Source organism: Scatophagus argus, chromosome 5 (assembly GCF_020382885.2).
Source record: "Scatophagus argus isolate fScaArg1 chromosome 5, fScaArg1.pri, whole genome shotgun sequence".
Taxonomy (NCBI): Eukaryota; Metazoa; Chordata; class Actinopteri; family Scatophagidae; genus Scatophagus; species Scatophagus argus.
Genome location: NC_058497.1, coordinates 5,009,279 through 5,032,551, shown reverse-complemented (window position 1 = coordinate 5,032,551; position 23,273 = coordinate 5,009,279). Strand labels below are relative to the sequence as shown.

Here is a 23,273-nt window from a genome sequence, read left to right as displayed (position 1 = left end):
ACTGAACCAGAGGAGGAGGACAAAAGAACAATTCTCTGTAAGGTGCAGCACAGACAGTCGCGACCCCGATTGGACCAAATAACTTGTCAATCAATGAGGTTGCCGTGTGCTTGGCAGTGGGCGGTGAATGGTGCTGGGCCCGGACGGTTGGTGGTTGTGTTTTGGTGGAGTGGGTGGTGTGTGTGAATATCTGTGTCTGTCTGTCTGTCTGTCTGTCTTGGTATGATGTAAAACGACTCATTGGAGACAGATGGGTAAGTTCATACCCAATATAAATCACATAATTACACACTTATAGTCTTCAGGGGTAAAGCGATCCCCCTTGCACACAAACACACACACACACACACGCACACACACATATGCCCCCACTGACTCATCAAGCATCAAGCACATACACAATCCAGATCTAAAAGTGCATTTGAAAGGCATGGATTTCAGTGCCACAGTCATAAATACATCAGAGGATCATACAAACAAAAGAACAGTCATATAAACAAACACATGTGTTCACCACCCTAAAAATCAGATCAGTGCTTATCCACACACACCGCAGTGAGGGGGAAGTTCATCCTCCAACAAAAACACACATTCCACCATCCACCCAACATGCTCACACATACACACAGAAGAGGAAATCCACAAACCCTTGGAAAACCCTCTCTTGGAGGCATAATAAAGTCAGGCTCTTTGCCCCACAGCCACTCTTTTCTAGCAGCTGGATTAGCGTAGCCTGGTGTTAACTGAGCCAGGCTAGCTGCTACCTGCTGAGCTATTCTTTGCCCATTCACACTCAGTCAATCAAGGCTAAATCCATGCCGCTTCACTCGCTAACGCTAAGCTAAGGGTCCCTTTGATTGTAGCCTGCAGGGGTGCGTGAATCCACCGTTTCTTTTCACTCAAAAGTGGAGAGATTAGTCAGGAGGTGCTTTGTGTTATCTCTCTATCTTTAAAGCAATCCTTCAGCACCCAGTCTCATCACTAGAGACAGAGGAACACTGGGATGTGTGGGTATTGTTTAAAAGAGGTTGTGACTGCTTCGGGTGACAAAACACAAAGTTGCTATTGGCGTTTGTACATGTGCGCTGACCAGGAAAGTGTCCAGAGTTGAGAGTGGGGTCAACCAGCTGTTTGAGATGATGCCCCCTTTGCTAAAAGCCGGAGAGAGAGTTAATTGAGTCCTGTGCTTCACAGTCTTTGGGCCTGAGCCTCTTTAAAGAGACATGGTCTATGAGCTGGCTACCTCAAACTGTGTACGACTGATGAGTTTTTGCCTCATCAATTATTAAGCTGTCCCAGGCTGATCCCAGAGTCTCGATAGGCTGTCCCACAATTCTTTGCACAACTCCAAATCTCTGTTTGCTATGGACATGCTCTGGCGTCTCAATCTGGGGTCTGAATCTTTGCATTTCATGTTTGAAAATGTGATGTCAACATATGAGGGCTTGTTTACAGCAGCTAAAGCCCCGCAGAAAGGCACCGTCAAGGAGGAAAAAGAAAAGTTGATATCCAAGTTAAGCTGGGTAATTTGCTTCCTATTAAGAGCATGAATGTGTGTGTGTGTGAAGGAAGAGACCACAGTAGTGGGTGGTCCAAGAGACCGAGGCTTTGGAGAAGAATCTCCCTTAAGACTTGCTGGATTTATCACTGTCCGGACCAGCCATGGCAAACCCACACACAGACGCAAACACAGACACACATGAACACACATGTATTTAGTTTTTATGGGGTCTGAGCTGAGAAGCTCTCATCATATCCTCTCATACAGCTCTCAAAAGTCTAACCCAATTTTTCCACACCGTCTTTTTTTATACCGTCTCCTTTTTCGCCCCGTCGCTCTCTAACCCTCCTATATTATTTTTTTCTCACTCCCATTCGCCCTCTATCTCTCTCTCCCGCTCTCCACGGCTTTCTCTCGGCAGGCCTCCTTTCAGACAGAGAAGGGTTTGTCAGGTGCCAAATCCCTGAGCTGAGAGATCAAAGGCAGACAAAGAAACTGGTGACTTACTGTTCTATTCTGGAAAGGCAAAAAATGGAATCCCTCATAGACCAGGACATTGCATTCTTCCCCCTTTTCTCCCCCAGCAGCTCTTTCACTCATTCAATCCTCCTCTCTGGCTTCAGTCTTTTTTTCCCTTTTGTCAGTCTTTCCCCCGCCCCATCCCCATCCCTCTTGTCTCTAAGCTAAAGCACGTTTGGAGGAAAGGGGGTAACGTGGGTGGAGGGAGAGGGTTGTGGGAGTTAATGAGTAGTTTTGTTCGTGTGGTGGAGATTCTGCTTGCTGAATTGGTTGCACCCCGTGAGGGGAGGGGAAAACTGGAACTTCTCTTCAAGACAAAACGTCGACGCAGCCATCTGTAAAAAATAAGAGTGCACAAAAGCTAATGATACAATGATAGCTACCCACACGTGAGCCAACTCAAATCCAGCTAAGTTTTCCTTTGAGTGGCAACAACCTACACACCGGGCTTTGAACAGCCATAGATGCTCCCTACACTGCAGCCAAATAAAACCACATCTACCCACACACCCACCCATTACAGCCCACCTTGAGTGACCTGCATGCAAAGTGTGATAGGCAAGCTATTCTGCAGCCTACACAACAAAGTATCGAATACACTGGGGACTGGAAGCATGAGAGCAAACTTGCGCTACAATAGCCATCCAAAAGCCCCAGGAATATAACACCCAGCACACAGCTAACAATAACTAGGCCTGCCCAGGCAGAACAATTGCCTCTCTTATAATCGAAAAAAGAGAATTAAGTTCAAACGACAGCATTTTCCCTCTTTTCAAGGCTGTGCTTTATCTTCCTTGGGTGATGAAAACTCGGTCACTCTTTTAGTCATAACAGACAGTGAGCGCTCTTCAGAAGAGCAATCAGAGGCGTCCTCACAAAGCTGCTCTTTCAAAAAAACGAAGCGATCGGCTTTCAGGCCCCGAGGGCAAGGAGAGTCTCTCCTTCTCCTGAACCTTGAGGAGCCAGCAATCTCCATTCAGCCTGTCTTTCTGCCATATCTCTCTGTCTTTGTGTCTCTTCTATCTCTTTTTTCTCACTTTTCCTCCATGTGGAAAGCAGTTTGTTGCTCAGGTGAGACTCCTGCTGGAAAGGATTACTATTCTTTCTGCTTTGTGTACACCTGGGCTGCAGTCTTGAGCTGAATTGTTTAAGAAAAAAAACCCTCTTGTCTTGAATGTATGTACTGTCGATTACCTCTCAGACACACATTCACATAATAAGAGACCATCCACATCAATACACCTGAACCACTGGCATATTAACAGGGATAACTAGCTGCTGACCGTTAGCATCTGTCACTGGAACAGCAGGAGAGTGGAGCAGGTTAACTCATTAATTCTGTCACTGGAGGTTATTAATTACCTCCGGTCCTGACGGCGACACACAGCCACCCGGCCAGCGAAACCCATCAGTATGATGGATGAGGGACACACGGCCACCGAAACTGATCACCATGATTGATGACATAAACTCGTCACACATCTTGACCTTGACCTAGAGGGGAAAGGTCCCGTGCAAGTGGTACCATCATTTAACATGCAAAGGCAAAAAAGTCGAGTAGTGACATCTGGGTTGACATCCTTACTGGTGTTAATGAAGGCTAAGAACAAAAGCCATCGTGGATAATGATGTTAATAACACACAAGTCAACCTTGCTGACAATCACTGCAGCTTTGCTAGCAACGGTCGGTGCCAGGGGGTGCAAGAGTTGCCAGCATTTTGTCTGTCAAATCCCTAATGATTTATAACTGTACTTTCAGCAGCAACGATCCATCACACAAGCGCCACCCACGACACTGCCCTAATTAAAACGTCTGTACCTGACATATAGGAGCAGTAGCCAAAGAGGCAGATGAGCAAACAAGATGTAAAAATTAAAATTACAAAAGGAGTAACAGTGGTAATATTTGACAATATTTTAAAGCCAATATGCCGAATATATTTAATAGAACACTGAAATGTGCTAATTTACAGCAATTTATATGTTCATAACTGATTTCTTTGCATATATTTCATCACATAAAACCGTTCTAAATGTGTTTAGCCTTATAACAAGGTGGTGCCACCTGTATTGTTACTATTTGGATTACATAACTGAAACACTGAAATATTGTTCTGAAGACTTCCTTCAGACCAAGGCCTCTGCGTTCTTATTGACACGTAGGCCTCAACTTCCTCTCTAATTCCTCTAGTTTGGCCTTAAGAATGAATATTAGTACAATGGTTATATCGCAAAAATCTAAAGTATTCCACCCAGCCACTTCAGTATGGACAAGACCACTCCCTAAAAATTAAACCAGGATACTGAAAGTGAATGTAAGGAAAAGAGGTACTACTCAAAGAAAAAGATGGACAGAACAGGGAGCGGTACAGGCAACAAACAGATTCAACTTTGTTTGCTGAAACACTGTTTGACTTGGCTATGCTGGGTGGGGGCCACTCAGATTCCACTTTTGCACCCATGCCAGGTCCGTAAGGGTGGCACCACCCAGAGCTGGGCAGGGCGCCAATGCACTGAGGACCTTTTGTGACCTAAGATTTGCACAGCAGTGCTGTGCAGACACTATAATTCAAAGCAAACAAGACAGAGATATATACACAGAGGATTGAAAACCTCTGCACACCTGCACACAGAGCTATTCAAAGGCCCGCTGCACTATGCAGATGCACTTTGCAATACCATGCATCCATGCAAAAACACACAAATACAGTTTTACATCTTTTAAATGCAGATAAACCCACTAAAAAGAGGTGACTGACTCCTTCCCCATCGCAGTAGAGGAGTTTGAGAATTTCTTTTATTCTCTCTCTCTCTCTCTGCCATGTGATGTTCAGAGAAACAGGGAACAGTAGAAAGCAGCAGATCATATACCTCATGAGATGCATTCAGAAGATGTTAAAACTTGTTTTAAAAAAGTCTTGAACAATGACGTTCTGGATTAAACACACCATTGATTTCTGGAGCAAGTGATGGAAATAGGCAAAGAATGAGCCATTTCATTTTGTTTTTCCTTCTCACCTTTGCAGAGAATTGCATACGTGCAACTCCAAATGGGTGGTGACATGGCGGCCACTGACGGTATTTTTAAGGTGGTTATTTTTTTTACATCTTTTATTTCACTCTCCCACACATCTACCAAAAGGGTTTATGTACACAGGGTAAACACTGAGACATGGGAGGCACAGCAGAGATGATGGGAGGTAAACAAATGCAGTCAAGATATTGTCTTGGTCCAATTTCCCCAAAGTCTCCAGGGGCTCCAGTTTCATGTTGGACATGTGTGTGCGTCTGTTGCATGTGTGTGTGAGCAGGTAATGTATTAAGCTTTCCTGACATTGTTTACAATGAAAAGAGCTGCATTTCAATTCAGTTATGAAAAAAGAGGCAGAGAGGTGGGAGGTGGGGGAGTATGCTAATGTTGTTGTGCGAGGGGACGCTCACATCAGCGCACACAGCTAAACAATTGGGAGAGCTAAACTATTCTACTCACAGCGAGTCAAAGAGAATGGGGCAGGAAAAGGGAGGATGTGTGAGAAGAACACACACAAACACACACCAAGAATAGGTGAAGAGGAAGAGGAAGCGATAGGGAAGCCGTCTCAAAAGGGCTTCAATATCCAATTCTGTAAACAAGGGTAAACCACGTGTCGCCCTGTAGCACAAATAGATAACAAATCACTGAAATCCCCCAAAACGCAAAATTTATAATACTTGTCATGTTAATAAGTGTTAATTGCATATTTATTTGGGCTTGCATACCACATAGCATACTCACTCTAGAGCTGTATATTAAATAATGTCTTTTCCAGTTTTTTTAGTGGCATAACGTTAACTTCATAACAGATTATTCAACTAATCAGCTCTAATCAAGATTATTAGAGCAACCAAGTAAATAATTCCTGTAACATTATTATTGTGCATCAGTGCATACATTTCCATGCTCATGTTGCCTCATATGATTTCAGAATGATCAGTTTGTGACACTGAGCTGTTTGGGTGCTCTGACCTGCTATGCAAAGGTGTCAGTCTTACGTGACTACAATGGTACTTGAATGAATACGTATGATGATGTATGTCATTACCACAAAGCCATATTATCTTCACGTATCCTATGTGCACATCACATAGCTTGATACCCAGATAAATATGGAAACAATCTACTGCAGTTGGGGATTTTTAAAAAGACAAGCAGCCCAAACTGAAAATCAGTTGCATTCAAAATTCTGTCTTAATTCTTAGCCTAAAGAAGGAAAATGGGACAGGCCTATCACACCTGTTGCATGGATGGACATGTACCATAATGATGCATTTACCACATTAATATTTATGTCTACATTAAAGGCTGGACAAAGTGAGTTTTGGTGACTCCAACAAAAATAAAATCAAATAGTAAAGCAAAGTCAAACGCACCTCACATAATGAACACGCACACCATCACTAAAGTTTCCAGACACATGCACAAACACTTTAATAGCCAAGTTGTCTGTGATGTCAGTGGAGTGGACAACTTTGTCACTTGGAGCGGGAGAAACCACCTATAACTCAATGTGGCAAAGACTAAGGAACTGGAGGTGGACCTGAGGAGGACTAAGGCTCCAGTGACCCCTACCAACACCAAAGGGGTCAGTGTGGAGGTGGTGAAGGAGTACTTAGGGGTGTACTTGGATCACAAACTGGACTGGTGCACGAATGTGGACACTGTTTACAGAAAGGGCCTCTAAGGCGGCTGAGGTCCTTCAACATCTGCAGGACGATGCTGAGGATGTTCTATGAGTCGGTGGTGTCCAGTGCCATCACATATGCTGCTGCCTGCTGGGGACACTAACAGACTCAACAGCATCATCAAGAAGGCCAACCCACGAGAGGAACTGGACTCTCTGACAGTGGTGTCTGTCAAGCCATCAAGCTACTGAACCCTGTACTGTAACAGACACATGGACACACATTATCCTTGAAATGTATATAAATATATATGTAGATATCTTGTATTTTAGCTTTTATTTAATATTTTACTTTGCTTTATATGTTTGTATTTGTTCATATGTTTTCATTTTCTTGGTCAGGAAAATTGCAAGAAAGAAGAATTTCCCTTTGGGGATAAATAAAGGAATTCTGAATCTGATTCTGATCTCATGGGTGAGTTTAGCATCAACTTTGTTGGTTTCTCAGAAGCAGCTTGGTGGGTTATGAGGAGGGATTGGGGAGGGTCAACTTATGAGTGATGAGGAAGGTATTTTTAGGTTGTTTGTTTAGGTAATCTACGTGTAGCTCCAAGACGACAGCCTGTCTGGGGCCTCAAAGCACCTTCTATTGTGCATGTGTGTGTGTGTGTGTGTGAGCGAGAGAGGGGGTGTGTCTCTGAGGAAATTGTGCACACTACTGTATCACTGCATTGTGTGTACATAGGCATGTATTCTGTGTGTGTGTACACATATTCCTGTAGTTGTGGGGACATAAATCTGTTTACACAATGTGAAAATGTGTGTGAACAGGTTTTTGACAAAATGCAAGTCCTTACAAGGTAAATCATTAAATTTAAGGTTAGGTTGAGGTTAGGGTTTGGTTAAGGTAAGAGTTAGGATTAGGCAAGTAATGTTTATTGTTATGGTTAGATGGTGATTAATCCTCCAGGAAATTAATTTAAGTCTATGTAATGTCCCCAAACGTGATAGAAACACAACTGTGTGTGTGTGTATGTGTGTGTGTGTGTGTGTGGTGTGCTCAGGCAGGGTACACAGAAACTTTCCTGGGTCACTAGCTCTTCAGCAGCTCATGTCAACCCACTGACGGTCTGTTGGTCTCCACTGTGGTTGTCACTGCTTTAACCTTCGACCTCTCCTGGTGTCACTCAGGCCTCACTCTCTCCAGATCACTTTCCTTACCTCTCTCTCTCTGTCTCTCTGTCTCTTTCTCAAAACAGCATTGAGGACATTGCTGTCGTGGAAGCAATACCCCCTCAACTTGAAACTATGTCGGCTCCTGTTCGCATAGTATGGCTTTGCATGATGTGTGTGTGCATTCCTAAGGTAATAGCATATATGTGTGTCCACAAACTTTGCCGCTGGGCATTTGCGTTGCCCTCCCTAACCCCAGGCTAGTTGAACCTGGCCTTGGGAGGGGGAAGCTGCAGGGTGTGTAACAGGAGCCTGGGGTTAATGGCTGCTGCTTAGACAAGGTTACTGTGCTAATGTGTAACTTTTTAGCCTTTAGCTTTGATGTGAGGACGGACACACAGGCGCAGCGATGATGGGCAGAGGCAAACAAAAGATTGTGAGATTCAAATGCACAGCAAACTTTGCGTGGGCATGACTGGAAGAGGTTTCTGGGTTATGTTTTGTATATCTTGGACTCTTCGCCAGCTTCCATATGTCTGCTGCTCTCTTCCTGCTTGTTCTGTTATCTCTTCTTATCTTCATGGTTTCTTTCAGCACTTAAGTTGATGCGCCACACTTGGCAGTTTTGCCGGTGATTCGAGCACCCGAAGCCCCGCAGAGCTGCCAAAAATGTATTCATGACTTCCTTTATTCTCTTGCTTGCCTACCATTATTGTATTTTTAAACTCCAAAATAAAATGGTCTATACTGCCCCCAACATATAGCTTTCCTGCCAACTGTTAAAGATCAAATTCTGTACTCTTTCAACAGTTTCAACAGGACTATTATACAGTAGAAAGCAGTTCCAATTAAAATAATTCAAAGTGTGGTGAAAAACCGTGCAGCACACACAGGTAGTGATACTGACTGTAATATTAGTCGAGGCTGCCAGAGGTCGTGACACGACCACGCTGGGCTTGTTCAAAGAGCGATCACCGTCTGTAACCACAACCCCCCACTTCACCTTTCACATCTTCAGCCATTTATCAGACCCAGTAGACAGGAGTCAATTCATCTTTCTCACTCCTTTCCTCTGTACACACTCTCACACTCCCTCTGTCACACACAATCACACTCTATTTGGATATCTAGGTAACTCGTTTCATCTCACTCACTTTCTTTTCTCTCAGTCTCTATCCTATCTGTATTTCTCTATCCTCTCTCTTCCTCCTTCTTCCCCTCATATTCTTCCGTGGTATGAGCCTTCAAGGCATCACGTCTTTCTTTCTTCCTCTCCTTCCAGCAGTATTTGACAGCTCACTGCGGATCAGGGAGGATCAAGGTTTCTAATCCCAAAGACGTGCCCCAGCATTGGACACACCTCTGCCTTTGGCTGGAGATCTACAGCTTCAGATCCCTGGTGCTGTGAGACCTCCACATCCCCAAATTACATTTCAGCTCTCCCACAGAGAGGTTTCACCTCACAGGCAATCCCATAGTGTGTTTGATACATTTGTAGTTTGCATGCCCGTGTGCATACACATGTATTCACAGCAAGAGGTCAGCTACCTGATCTGCAGTGGATTGACACCATGGATAGGTGCATGTGTGTGTGGTGGATATGGGTTGGATTTGATGCAAAATGGTAAAAAGTGTTGTGCCAAGCACTTCTCACCCTAAATTAAAAGGAAATATTTCAGCATTTTGAGGTATGTGCTGATTCACTTTGTCGTTAAGAGTAACATGAGAAGCTAGGCATCCTTCTCACATCTGTAAAGCTACATGTGAATCTAAAGCCAAGCAGCCAGACTGAAGCCACAGAGATACAGCTAGCCTGGCTCTGTCCAAAGTACTGATGACTATAAAACTAAAAAATGCCATGTTTACACAGAGCATTGCATTCTGTAATGCTTCTTGGGCAGTGATCTCCTGAAAGAACATCATATGAAATTACATATTCTTAACATCCAAACACTTCGATAACTAAACAATAATACAGGTTTAAGTTATGGCCTTGAGGTGGCTTTGTGGATAGATGTAAGCAATACAAATCCCACGAGTCTCAGTCAATGTTGCTACGGAGAGGAAGCCACTCAGAGCAGTTAGAGCAGTAGCAAATATTAAATCTTGCAAGATTCATTCAGGAGTGACTCAGGAACTTTATACTGCTGTATATATTAGCAGCACCTGTAACAGAATTTTAACTTGAAAGTTGTTGACTTCTCTCCGTGTGTTTAATGTACACAGGCTTGTACCTTCCACTCTTAATCAGCGAATCAGCAATTTTCCGATGCAGCTGTTCATCTTTTGTAGTGATGATTCATCCAGGAGAGTTTTATGGCCATTAAAACCTTGGAAGTGCTCCAAATCCATCTAACATTGGCTTTGTAGGTAATGAACAGGACTACCCAAAATGCGTCCTCTCATATTGCAGCAACCAGCCCACATTCGTCATTCTTCATTCAACATAAACATTCTAAGTTTGTGTTTTTACAGGGAGAATGAGCCAGTGTGCCATTTCCTCTTCCATCGTGATTGGAAAAAGGGGATCTCAGCTCATTAAAATGGGCACTGTGTTCAGTCTCAGGGCACATCAGATTACAGAGCAGCCCTTTATTGCAAGGCTTTTTGTCATAACCCCTAACTGATTGCCATGGAGCAGCCTTTGATTTGGCCACTGAACTCTGCGCCCCCTGAGAAAAAGGATGACGACGAAAGAGAAGAAAAGACCACCTACTATCACCCCGGCTTGGTGGAGGGAGTTTAAGATAGAAATCAGCAGGAGAAAGAGAGAGGGAGAGATAAAATATTTTCAAGGTGTTTGCAATCAGCCTCCCATTGTCACATAGCGAGGTAGAGCTGGCGGTCCATCTGAAGAGCTGCAGGCCTGCTTTGTCTCCAGGCTCAGATCGCGCAATGCGATTGGAACGTTAATAGAAGTTTATGATACAGCATGTGATACGCCTGCCGCAACAGATGCACAGAATAAATATAGGACAGATAATGGTTCGGACACACACATACTCTCTGTCTGTCCACACACACGCACACACGGTCCTCGCGATCAGTAACACATTGCTCCAGATCAAAGGGATTTCCGTGCAATGGTGAACCGACAGATGAAGTGTAGAAAAAGCACGGTTGCCAGACTGGAACTAAATCTCTTTCCACTTCACTTCCCCCCGTGTTTTTTGTTTCTTTTTCTCTCTCTACCTCCCTCCCTGCCTCCTCATCTCCATCGCCTCCACTCTCCTTGGTGAGAGAGTTCTGTTCTCCCTCTCTTTCAGCACAAAGACATCGGCAGAGGCCCTCTTTCTCTTTCATAACCTCTCTCTCTCAAACAGTCTAACCATGCCCACTTGATAGCTGTCCACTTCTCCCTCTATCCGTCTTTCTCTGCCTATACATCCGTCCATCTCTCTTTACAAACTCTGCCCCTTCTTTCTGTCTGTCAGCTGAGGGAGAAAACAGGGGTTTAGGGGGAAAAAAGGAGAAAGATTTAAACTGAGCGAAAGAGAAAAAGAGGGGCAAGAGAGCAAGAGGGAGAGTGTGCAGGAGAAAATGGAGGGAGAAGAAGGGAAACAGCCGGAGGAATGGGGGAATGGCAGGAACGGATAGAGGGAGAGGGGGGTGAAAGGACTGCAGGGTTGTGTTGGTAGAGAGCTGGGGTATTGATTCAGGGCCTTTTGACATGCTAATTTGCTTGCTGACTGCTTTAATCACTCCCTCTTGCCATCCCGGGCTTCAAAGAGAGGATGCTTTTCAAAAAGATGAGAGAGGAGAGGAGAGGAGAGGAAAGGAGAGGAGAGGAGAGAGAAAGAGAAATGTTATCATCCTTTTAAAACCCTTTTTGACACTTCCATAGCAGATACCAGCTGACAGCCATGTTAACAGCACTATAACATCCATCTTAACAGATCATGTCAGTTGTCTCTATTTCACACTACCTAAAACTAATAATAGTTTGCTGTCAACATATACAATTTGCACTTATCTGCAAAGTCTACTGTTTAGGTCGTGCATCCTCACTTCACTTCTCAAGGAAAACCTCACACCTCCTTGTATGTAAAATTAATTTATTTACTGTAACTGGCATGCACTGATGGATGATACTGTGGAACACTGGAATATTTTAAATTTGTTAACAGAACATAAAAGGGATTTTGAATTAGAAAATAAGAAGCAAAAGAAGAAGATTTCTGGAGCTGTTTCACCAAGCTCCACAAGTTTTTATTAATTTTTTCCAGCCCTGTAGCTCTTTCATTTCTTCTCTTCATTGTACTGCAGGACAACAGTGTCCATTAAAAGCATCATCCCAAAATTCATACATTTTGTAAGCATAGTGGAGCTTTTGAGAATGCTTCAGTTGTAATCTCTCCAATAAACATTTAGACTACAAAACTGAAAGCTGCTTTGTATGGCAGCTTGTTTTTTTATTCTCAAGTTACTGAAAAATCCAGCATTTCTTTCTGCCAGTTTATTTCATTTAATTAACTATGTATATGTTTCAGGGAATTAAATGACACTTGATGATGTTTGACTACATTTGGAATGATTGCAATAATGTTTTGCTGTCAAATAACAAAATAAAATATCTTATTTGCTTTACATAGTATGCACTTTTTAGTGAGCAGCTTAAAAAGTTTTCACTTCCACATATAATTTAGGCTCATATCTAGTAATAAAATCTTATTTTCCACAAAACAGTTGAGAGTGGGATAATTTTACGTATTCATAAAGAAGTTTGACATGCCTCTGGCACTTTCTTAAAACCAGCATCAGTTGCTTGAAATTATGAAAATGAAATTACGGAAAAAAAAACAACACATTGACCCATAAAATTGTTGATCCTCCAAGGAAAAAAATGAGCTTTTCAAACTCAGTGGGAGATAAATGACTTAAAGATGGAACGTCATGCAGCGTATCCCTGCACACTGCAGTGTAGCTGTGGAAGCACCCATCATCCCCGGGTCATGCCCAATCACCAGTGGCTTCCTGCCCCAAACAGGGCAGCACAAGGAGAAACAGAGAGGGGCGATGAGTGTCAAGAGCTGTGAAGGGAACAAACACTGAGGCAGGACGACAGCTCAGGCAGGAAAAAGATTTCAGCACCTCAGCTAATGACGGCTGAACACCCCCCCACCAATTCCCACCCCACCTTCCTCCTCCGTCCAATCAGGGGAGATTGGTGTGTGTGGAGGGGACTTTTCTTTTTTCATCATATGGGGAGCTAAAAAAAAAACAAAATATAAAAAAATGCTTTAAGCAATTATTTTAGCGGGAAGGGGAGGGTGGCAGAGGACTGCTCATGAGACATTTTGTCCTCTCTCTCTGTGTCTGTTGTTCTTTCCTGCTCTCTGTTGGTAATAGATTCCTCGTCTCTATTCAGCAGCACAAAATGAGCCTCTCTGGTGGCACGGAGAGTGATGAGTACATTCACCTCCATTCTGCTGCGCTCTGCTCTGCTTTGAGTGTGTCTGTGGGTGCTAATACAGACTTAAGCTTGTGTGTGTGTGTGTGTACATTCATGAAAGTGTGTACTTAAGACCATTACTTAACATGCCCTTTTTACACGTATGTATGACTAGACTGAGTATGCATACATGGCTGTACATGTGGGTGTGTAGATGCACTTTTTGGATCTGGTCTCCTCAGATATCCTTCCCTGCATGTATCTGGATTTGTCATCATTCAGGTTTGTGTGTCTGTGGAGAACATTGACGAGTGATGATATTCTGTGTGTTGCTCCTAGCTGCCCCCCAAGCACCACCACCACACCCCTCCAAATAGTGACAGTAATCTCATTATTCACCCCACTTCCTGCTGCTGCCACCAGAGACAGGCTGACGAACACTAACCACCTCGACGACTGGACCAGAGAAAGAGAGAGAGAGAGAGAGAATATCATAGAAGGACATGGGTGAAAATTGCAAACAGAGGCAGCAGAAAAAATGGAGGGCAACAAAAGGAGAAACAGGTATATGAAAAGAGAAAAAAAGCTTATGTATTGCCATTAAATCAACAGGAAATTTGACTGATGACATCGATCGAAAAAGCAGACATGCAACCGAGCTGGCCAAGAAGAAGACGCAAATGCTTCATTTGTATGTATGCAGAAGATGGAGAGGAAAATAGTGGAGGAAGAGAAGAGCAAGGGACTGAGTCTGTGTATTTAAACCCATCGGGGACCAGCGGGCAAAATAGAATTATGTGGTGAATTTAGAATGATGCTCCCAAGCGCATATTTAACACTGTCAACCAAGGGAGAGAGAGAGAAGGGAAGACCCAGATACACACACACACAATGAGTGGAGCACGGGAAAGAAACTTCATCCCTGAAACCTCTTAATCCAATATGAATGAGACTTTCCAGCACAGCAAAGGCTGCTGGGAATAGAGAAGTCTCAGGTGAGAAAATGCTTCAATCATACAATCATGGCATCACAATCTTACCTTAAGCCGCTATTCACACACAGACAGGTTTTGGTAGAACTGAGTGATTTGTAGCTTTTATTATTGTTCTCAGAGCTGCCTTAATGTAAAGATAGTAAGTGTGTGTGTGTGTGTGTGTGTTGATTGAAGGTGACGATAGGCTGTGGGTTGCCAGTTAGCTCAACCATGAACTAGCATTCTGCAGTGTCAGAAGTGTCTGTCACCAAGCTTTATTCTCAATAAACACACACACAAGCCAGCAGCTACAACCTGAAGTCAAATACGCACACACAACCTGATTTTCCTAAAAACACCTATGATTGTGCCGCAGACGCAAAACTGCTGCCATAGCACACGTCACTCAGATGTTTCTTTGACTCAACAAAAAGGAAAAAAGCAGTTAAGACAATAATTATTCCTCATAATGACAGACATAGGTCTAACTAATCTCTTCTTCCCACCTCTCCAACAGTAGGACCCCCTCACCAGATGAGAAGCGAGGGGACTCCCTGACCCCCCACCCATCCCTTACAGAGCATGTGGGGGAAGGTGGTGAACAGGGAAAGGGATCCCAAATGCAAACAGACAGAGTTTTCTCTTCTTAGATCAGGGGGGCCCTTTGGCCCTCAGTGCCCTTGTTGCCCCCCTTGCCTTGGCCCTGGGTGTACACCCTGACCACCCTTGGCCCATCTCGACCACAGACACACACACACAGACCCCAACCACAGCTGTCAAAACCCTGACGTCTTAATCAATCCTAGGTCCACGACACAGTCAGACGCAGCAGTAAGATGGATGCAGAAGGGGACGACCCCTGACCTCTGCCAGGGGTGGAGAATACAACTCCTACATGCCCCACCAGAGTCCCCTCTACCTCTTCCCCCACCCCAAACATCGCCAGCCCCAGTCGGCTCCACGGCTGCCCCAAACAATGATGGAGGAGAGCCTATTCATCCCGGGCTGGGAACCAGGGACCAAGGTGCCCTTGTAACCCTGCACGAACACAAGACAAGCACAGGCACACAAGTATGCAAACACACACACATATACACACAATTGGGCTTGTGTGCACCACAGAAAACCTTTATAAAAGAAAGGTTTTAGACCAAATGAAGAAAAATGATGTGAGCAATAGTTTACATACTCTCATGCACAAATTTTTTAATATATCAAGAAAAGTGAAAACACAGAAACTCTCCCTTCCCCAAAACCAGCTACCGTCAAAGTCCTTTGGTCAACATGGTCGTCAAGAGGAGTCCCTCTCCCACAGAGCCTGTCAGATTGGGGAATATTAACCAGCTCATCAATGCACTTGAAGACTGACAGTGGCCAGCACCTTTTAACCCTTCAGCCACTGGAGCTGACCCACACTGACACCTCAGGCAGCCATGCAGCATCAAACCCACAGCATGTTATCCAGTTTCCATTTGGAAGTAAAATGTTGAGAAACTTTTTCAACAGTTTAATTGAAGCTAAAAGTGAATGGAGCACATGTATTGGCACTGTAAACCTAAACTAACTAAAGTAGATACAGTGATATGTGAACTAAATGAATATATTGGCTTGAAAAGCAATGCTGCCAGCTCAGAGGCTGGCAGAAAGTACGAGACTGCATTAGTCATATAAAATCAAGGTTTCCAAATCCTTTGTTGCCTTCTTTGGAGAGTAACAGCTATTTATCTCAGCTGAAATTAAAGAGGTGAGATGAGGAGTCTATTTCAATGTTGCAGAGAAGTGAAAGTTACGATACACAGTATGAGATCAGGGTTCTCATTGTGATTTTAAATAAGAGAGGTTATTATTGTAAATGGCATGATAAGAAGCCAATTCAGAAAGATATCCCTGAAGCCTGCAACTAACTACTTTCTGGTATCTGCTTCCCTCAAACCTCCATTCCTCCTGCTTCTTTGAAGCCAACCCTGGGGACAGAAACCTGGCCAGAGTCATTTGAGCCTAGCGACAGGGGATGATGGGCAGCATTCCAAGGGAATTCTTACCATTCAGATGATACTTTTTTGGGCAAATACAGAGAAATCCGCACAAAAGCCCGTATGTGATTACTTGTGCTCATTTGCCTCCCCACCCCTAAGCAGCCAGCAGTACCCCTAAATCACCAGACCCGCTTGTCATGCAATTAGTCCTTCAAGATAAAGGCTCTGTCGTAAATTAGGAGAGGTGTACTGGTCCGTCCCCCTGTTAATCACCCATGCCCAGCCTCTGACCTCTCACTGCTGAGGCTCAGTGCTTTTTTGTGTGTGATGCTGGTGGGTGGCTGGTGGGCTATACCAATAAACAATCATGGCAGAATTGGCATCCTGTTGTCTGGCCAGCAGACAACTGGACCTCGACTTCTGCAAATTCTGTATGCCATCCACAAAGCAGCTGTAGAACACTACTAGATGCTAGCCACAATGCACTACCGTATACCATATACTGAAATCTACTGTGCGCAATAAAAAAAAGGAAGTTTAGTTATGGTTGATACCAGTCATCATGAGATCCTAAGCTTGAAACAACTTAAAATAAAAATGTGGAAAAATTGGCATGTTTTTTGTATCATGCTTTCTTGGCAATGTTTTGAATTCACCAGCATGCTGAAGGTGCTTTAACTCACCTGGTTTAAAAAAAAAAAAAAAAAAAAAAAGGAAAGTGGGCACTCTGCATTGAACTTAAAACCTCATCAAACAGCCTGGTATAGGATCACAGCAAGCTGAGACTAGAATAATCATCTATGAAGGGCTATTCCCCCCTACCAAATAACACTATTTCAACCTCATCTCACAGCTGTGTATTTTCACTCTTCTCATACCTGCGTGGAATGATAAACTCTTTCTCTCTCCTTCCCTTCCTCTTAAGCTGCCTATCTCTTTTTCCCAGCTTGGGGCTCCATTGGGAAAAAGAGAAAGAGCTGGTGGGGGTGAAAAACACATTGAGAGTGCCAACCAGTTGGAGTTTTCCTTTCCCAGTGCCACCAGTTCTCCTAAGATGCATCCCTTTGCACAACACCTCTCAGTGGGTCTGCTAATTACTCAATTTTCAATCATCATTGCTGCTATCACCCAACCAGACACTGGAAAAAAGAGTGTAGAGAGTGGGAGAGCAAGCAGAAGAAAATATCCAACAGAGTGTGAGGTGGGTGAATCGAGGGAGGGAGGAGAGGGAAGGACAAAGAGAATCAAACATGGGGAATAAAGACAAAGAGACAGAGCAAGAGGGAGCAGGCAGAGTTTGAAGGGAGAGAGTTATTTAAAAATAGAGAACAAGTCAGTCCAAAAAAATGCAAAAAATCCAGTTACCTTGACATTCTGCATTGCGCTCCTCGTATCCAGGATTACACAGGCAATTCCCAATGGGCACCAGCCACTCTCCATCGGCCCCGCAGTACATCTTGGGAACCTCTTTCTCCTCAGAATTATCCACACATGAGCCACGAACCTCCACAAGTGAGGAGGTATCAGCTCCAGTGATGGTATCAGGAAACTGCGCCAAGTTACGCACTGCTAAAGGACATTTCTTGTAGAAGACCCTGACGGACACAAGAGCAATGCATGCTCCAACATCCTGGAAGGCCAAATAGAAGCCTTTCCGAGTCAAGGCACCCACATCTCGGACTTCCGTGTTCAGCTTCATAATGCGATCGCCGATGTCCACTTGAGTGAAGCTCTCATCTGCAGCAATGGTGTCAATCTTGCCAAACTGGTTCTCTCTGATGTAGCGCTCCTTATCGTTGTTGGACTCATAGTAGTACAGATTGAAGGTTTCCTTGCAGGTTCCCATGACCCCCGGGAGGCTGTTGCAGTCTCGGAGGGTGAACTTGATCTCAATGTAGACACGCTGGGCACCACCTCGGGGGATCCAGTCAGTGCGGAGCCAGTTGTTCTGGTTTGGTTCCATGACGTTACACACCTGGTACGTCCGGATGGGAATGTTCTTTTCATCCATAATGCTCACTTCCTCCCACTGAGGAAAGAACACAAAGTTAAAAATGTTACAAAAATGTTCTTAAACCTCTGTGTTGTAATCTTCAAATGAAGAACTTATGTTGAATTATCAAGCCGTAGTTTGGGAATATTCAGACCAGTAGGAAAATACTATAACGTTGTCATGGCAGACTTGTTAAAGGTTAAGAAGAGAAATCAGAGAAATATCAAAATGAAATGACCTCTTACTTAAAATGATCTATGTATCACACATGATGCATGATACAAGAGCGTGCAAGAAATAGTATTAAGTATTTGCGTCTCAGCAGAGCAATTAATTGATGGCCAAACTTAATGTATGTTTTATGAATGGTACCTAATAGACTTGTTACTTCCTAATATAGAATCATGAAGGTATTAATATTCATGGCTTCTCTCAACTATGAGAAAGGAAATTTGTAATTAGTTATATGCCTCAGTAATATGTACAGTTCAATTACGTGGGGAGTGATATACAAAATTCTCTCTCTCTCTCTGTCACACACACACACACACACACACGCACAAGAATGAAAATGGCATTATATGAATGCAAAGACTAAAGGTCTCTGAACAAACGCTAATGATCTAATGTATGCCTGCTCTGCATCAGCCTGCATGATGGAGACTGGGACACAGAGGCACACATGTTCACTGCTGTTGATAGTATGAACTCACAGGAGAGACCGGTATGCAGGGTGCATGGATTATGTTATCCAGCGCAGCCTGGCTTATTTTCGCCAGGAGGGAATGTTTGTTTTACTTATGATAAAGTTCCCCTCTCCACAGATCACTGTTGAGCAAATACAAGTATGTCTTGGGAAACTCAAAGCGATGTGCTCCCCTAACTTTATCACTGTTTGAAATGGAGTCTTTGACTGAACTGGGCTGTAAACAACAGCAGACAGGCCTCTGGCTGCTGTCACTTCAGAAATTTAGAAAACAGTGCAAAAACTCATAATAAGACAGTGGAAGATATGGTTTATGCTGCCAGATTTGATCTGACACCTTATCATTAACAATCTGGTTTAAAGCCTTATATCCCTGGAGGAGGGTGGGATAATGCTAAACATAGCCGCGGCTGTATGATTTGAGAAAATGTCTATCATTCCCTGCTGTTCCATTCCACTCTGCTCGCTGCCTTCAGACCCCCTTTTGTTGTGGAAATCAAACAGTGCTGAGATAAGGCTGCACCTTTCCTCGATAGCAAAGACGGGGGAAAATAAGGCCAATTGGTCGTAATGAGAGGGTGAATGCAGGCTTGCTGGGGCTGCCAGGACCCTGTCAATCAAGTGTTTGCGATAAAATGGTTGAGGGGAGGACCTTAGCACAGCATCGGCCAAGTTCATCGAGAAAAGCTGACGAGCAAAACCCTGCAACAGCTGCACGAGGCGAAATTCTGCTCCCCTGGGTTCATATTCATTAGTTGACATGATTGTTGCTAATTTATATTAATTTTCAAAGAACACTAAAAGGCTCATTTGTGCTCATTATCACATTTATGTCAGTAGAACAAATGGACGAGTGAATTCAGAAAAATTATTATTATTTGTTTAATGTGAACAGTTATTAATTGAGGTCATTTTCAAAGGCATGGCATTTAATCTGAGTCATTTCTATGTTATCAAATTAGGATTTGGTTACTGCAGGGCCTTTGCCTTACATTTTCTTAACCCTATAATGCCCGTGGCAAACTGTGGCCACTATAGGCCCGACTGTGGCCCTTAGTCTTTTTCTTATCAGAGCTAGTGTAGATATCCCAATTAGACTAAGGGATCAGGCATTCGGTCGACCCTATTCCCCGTTGTTTCATAGTAAGATCCAGTCATCCTGCGGCAAGAGCTGAACCCCACTGCACTTTCCCCCTTATTCATCCATTCCAGAGGACCCTTTCTCAGCTGCCAAGTTCCTCTCTCTCTCTCTCTCTCTCTCCTCAACTCAATGGTGGAAAGGGATATATAGTTTCTCCACAAAGACCGATTCAATCCACCGTCTATTCAGGAAACCTGACGCCCGCTGCAGTATCGGCCCCTGCATCTGACCATTACAGAGTAGTTAGAGAGAAGGGAAGCGAGGGGAAAGTGGAACAGGGGCTGGGGGTGACGAGGGGGTGTCTATAGACCGATGGTTCTCAAAATGGATTTCGGGGACCCCATGGGGCCCTGGAGGGAGTTTCAGAGGGTCTCTGTATACAACATGATGGCAAAATATAATTTACCCATATTTTAGTGTAAGATACTGGAAATGACACCTCGAATTTCAACCTGAGTTTAGTACAGACAGCTGCACAATAAATCATTGACAAAGATATTCCCATAAAGGGCTCGCCAGGAGAGAATCTTATCAAAGAGGACTGTGTATCTATTTGGCGGTCCACTCCTGAGCTGCTGCCAATAATGGATATTATCTCTCCATTTTTGCTCAATAGGGGACCGTGCGTCCTAACAAGGGGACACTTCTTTGCGGTACTTACCCCTCCTTCCGTGGGGTTGGCGACCCATCCCAGCTCCCCCTGAACAGATCTGGAGTCCAATAACGTGACTGGAAAACAAGAATGGCACAAGTGAGCTGCAGTCTAAGTCCGTCCATACAACATAAATCAGCATTGGCGTGTATAAATTAATCAGCGTAGGTGTAATATACTGAGGAGGAGAAGCGGGTGTCTATTTTTTTTTTCAGAGTAGACGCTTAATGAATAGAAATAAAGCCATTTCCCGAGTATAAAAATATCATCTCATGATGGTGGCAGAGCAGAGGGAGAATGAAAACGGCAGGTCAACAGGTCACCGAAATGATAATGTCGTAAATGTTTTGTTGCGCGTTATTTCCCCACTGTGCTTAACTGGGGTCGTTTTGATTGATTTTCGTTAAGAATAAGATTTTCTACAAACTACAAATTGCATTTCCCCAGGGTCTGTAAGATAACTGTTTTCCGTTTTGCTCGGCATCAGCTGTAAGCGTGTTTGATTTGAAGGGAATCAGTTAGGGATCCGTGTACATAAACTTGATCTTAGAGGAATAAAACGCATCAAAAATGCTCCACACAGACATACAGGCCTAACATCATATTACCTCGCTACAAAAAAGTAAAACATTAGGCTACGGCCGTGGAGAATCAAATACAAACTACTTCCACTGAATTAAGTGTCACATATTTACATCTATTTTTATAATTGCTTTGAATTCAGTGTGACTAAAACGATCAACTGCTCAGTATAAATTAATTAAAAAGCCCGTTATGTAAGTCCATGGCATAAATTATTAGTCACAATAGACTACAGACTGATCCATTTTAAATATGAACCACTTGTTTCATTTTTAACTGAGTCCGTGAAGCATCATTGTGTCTAACAGTTTTGCTTTGCCGAGAATGGCAGAAATAAATATAAAATTCTGCAAGAGACAGATTCAGTTCATCGGATTGGGTTACTGGAAAAAAAAAAGATAAATAAAGTACTTTGCAGAGTAAGCTATAACCTGCACCGGGCCTAACATTTCCAAACTGGTTACAATGCGCCCCGGGACTCCGAGCAGGAAACTCACGACAGCTTCGGAGCTCTTGTTTTGTGTTGGACAACGATTTATACACCTCCCTGTTTAATGTATGGTCACTTTTGTGTGGAAATACACATTCTAAATTAATTTTCCTGTCATCCCCATTATCACCTTCCACCAAAACGCACTTTGACAGCAGGAGCGATCACTGTTTCGCAATTCTTAAACTGAGAAATAAAAGAGCTGCTTGGCCAGTCGAATGAGCGCCGGGTCTCTCACAGACTCGTTAATGTACTTCATTTCTGTTCTACAGGACATGTGCGTTACGTTGATGCTACGCAACATTAAAGATCGGCTTGATCTTCTCTCTTAACAGAGAAATCAGCACGTCTCGGGGCTATGGGTATTCCTGATCCCTGGCTTTCGGCAGCTTGCACGATCCAAAGCCGAGTCGAGACTAAAGCACGCGATGCGCATTTGGAGAGCCACTTCTTATTCCAGTTTCGTTTAGAGAAAAGTCTCCGTTTAAAGGTGACCATCTGTGTTTCCCACCGCTAGACTCATCGCGGCTTCAAGCGCTCGCAACTAGGAGCCTTCGAAGTGAGGCTCCGCTGCGCAAACACACAGAGACCGAACGGGGATGAAGTCTTAAGTCCGCGGCAGTTTTTTCTCCCAACAACCTTACCTTCATTTGGGGGATATATCCGTGCCGACGAAACAAATGTAGAAATCCCCGAAACAAGAAAGGTGGCCGTGAACAAAATCCCTGCCATGAGTGCCATTTGTTTCACTGTTCCGTTTTCGCTCCTCTTTTTCTTTCGTTGCTCTTCTCCCAGGTCCTGCGCTCTCTCTCTCTCTCTCACTCACTCACTCCCTTCCTCTCCCTCTCTCTCTCTTTCCCAGTGGAATATGGATTTGAGGCGGACAGTGGAGAGAGACGCAACCAGCGCTCCACAGCCAGGAGGCGGGTCCACTCTGTGCGCTCTGACGCGGACCCCGTCAATCCATATAGGAAACGTAGTGAAGGTGAGGGGGGGCAAATAATCATTAAGTACCCCCCCCCCCCGCACACCCTTAACAACTCATCCTGTCATTTACCAGAGGACACTATAGTCAGACACACGGCGAGTTGGTGATACTGTGAGGTGGCACTTCACGACGTTTCACCTACAAAGGACGATGTAGACCAGGTCTCTGTGGACCACCGAGTGACATTACCCAAATAAACTGCACGGGGAAAAATCCTGGTAGTGAACAGTGGAAATAAATGGAAAGTGTGTGTTTGCGCTCCCTAGAATTTATATGGAGCACTGAGTTTGTTTAGGTAACAAATGTTGCTTCAGTAACTGCTTCTCAAACTTTAGAAAATGCGATTCAGCTTTATATTTATGTACGTAAATGCAATGCGTCAGTTTTTGTCCTCAGTGTTCCTCAGCAGTCACACTGTGCTGATCCTGCATGTAGTCTGGCTCCAGTCAAGCGCAGCGCTGTTGAAGGTGAGCCGCATCAGTCCAAGGTCGCCACCTAGCGGAGATATTGACGCCTGTTCCGCC

At 43.9% G+C, this 23,273-nt stretch overlaps 1 protein-coding gene across 2 annotated transcripts in view; it reads right to left on the bottom strand.

Moving 5' to 3' along the window:
* Positions 1–22,718, bottom strand: part of epha4l (eph receptor A4, like) — a 53,854-nt gene extending 31,136 nt beyond the window's left edge. The window contains exons 1-3 of one of the 2 annotated variants that reach the window (XM_046388461.1): positions 22,406–22,718; positions 20,699–20,766; positions 17,563–18,226 (exon numbers count right to left, since the gene is read on the bottom strand). In XM_046388461.1, the coding sequence (XP_046244417.1) occupies positions 17,563–18,226; positions 20,699–20,766; positions 22,406–22,502 (829 nt within the window). In that variant the 5' untranslated portion in view covers positions 22,503–22,718. The remainder of the gene's footprint in view (positions 1–17,562; positions 18,227–20,698; positions 20,767–22,405) is intronic. The other variant, XM_046388460.1, reaches the window with a different exon arrangement.
* Positions 22,719–23,273: the final 555 nt, after the last annotated feature.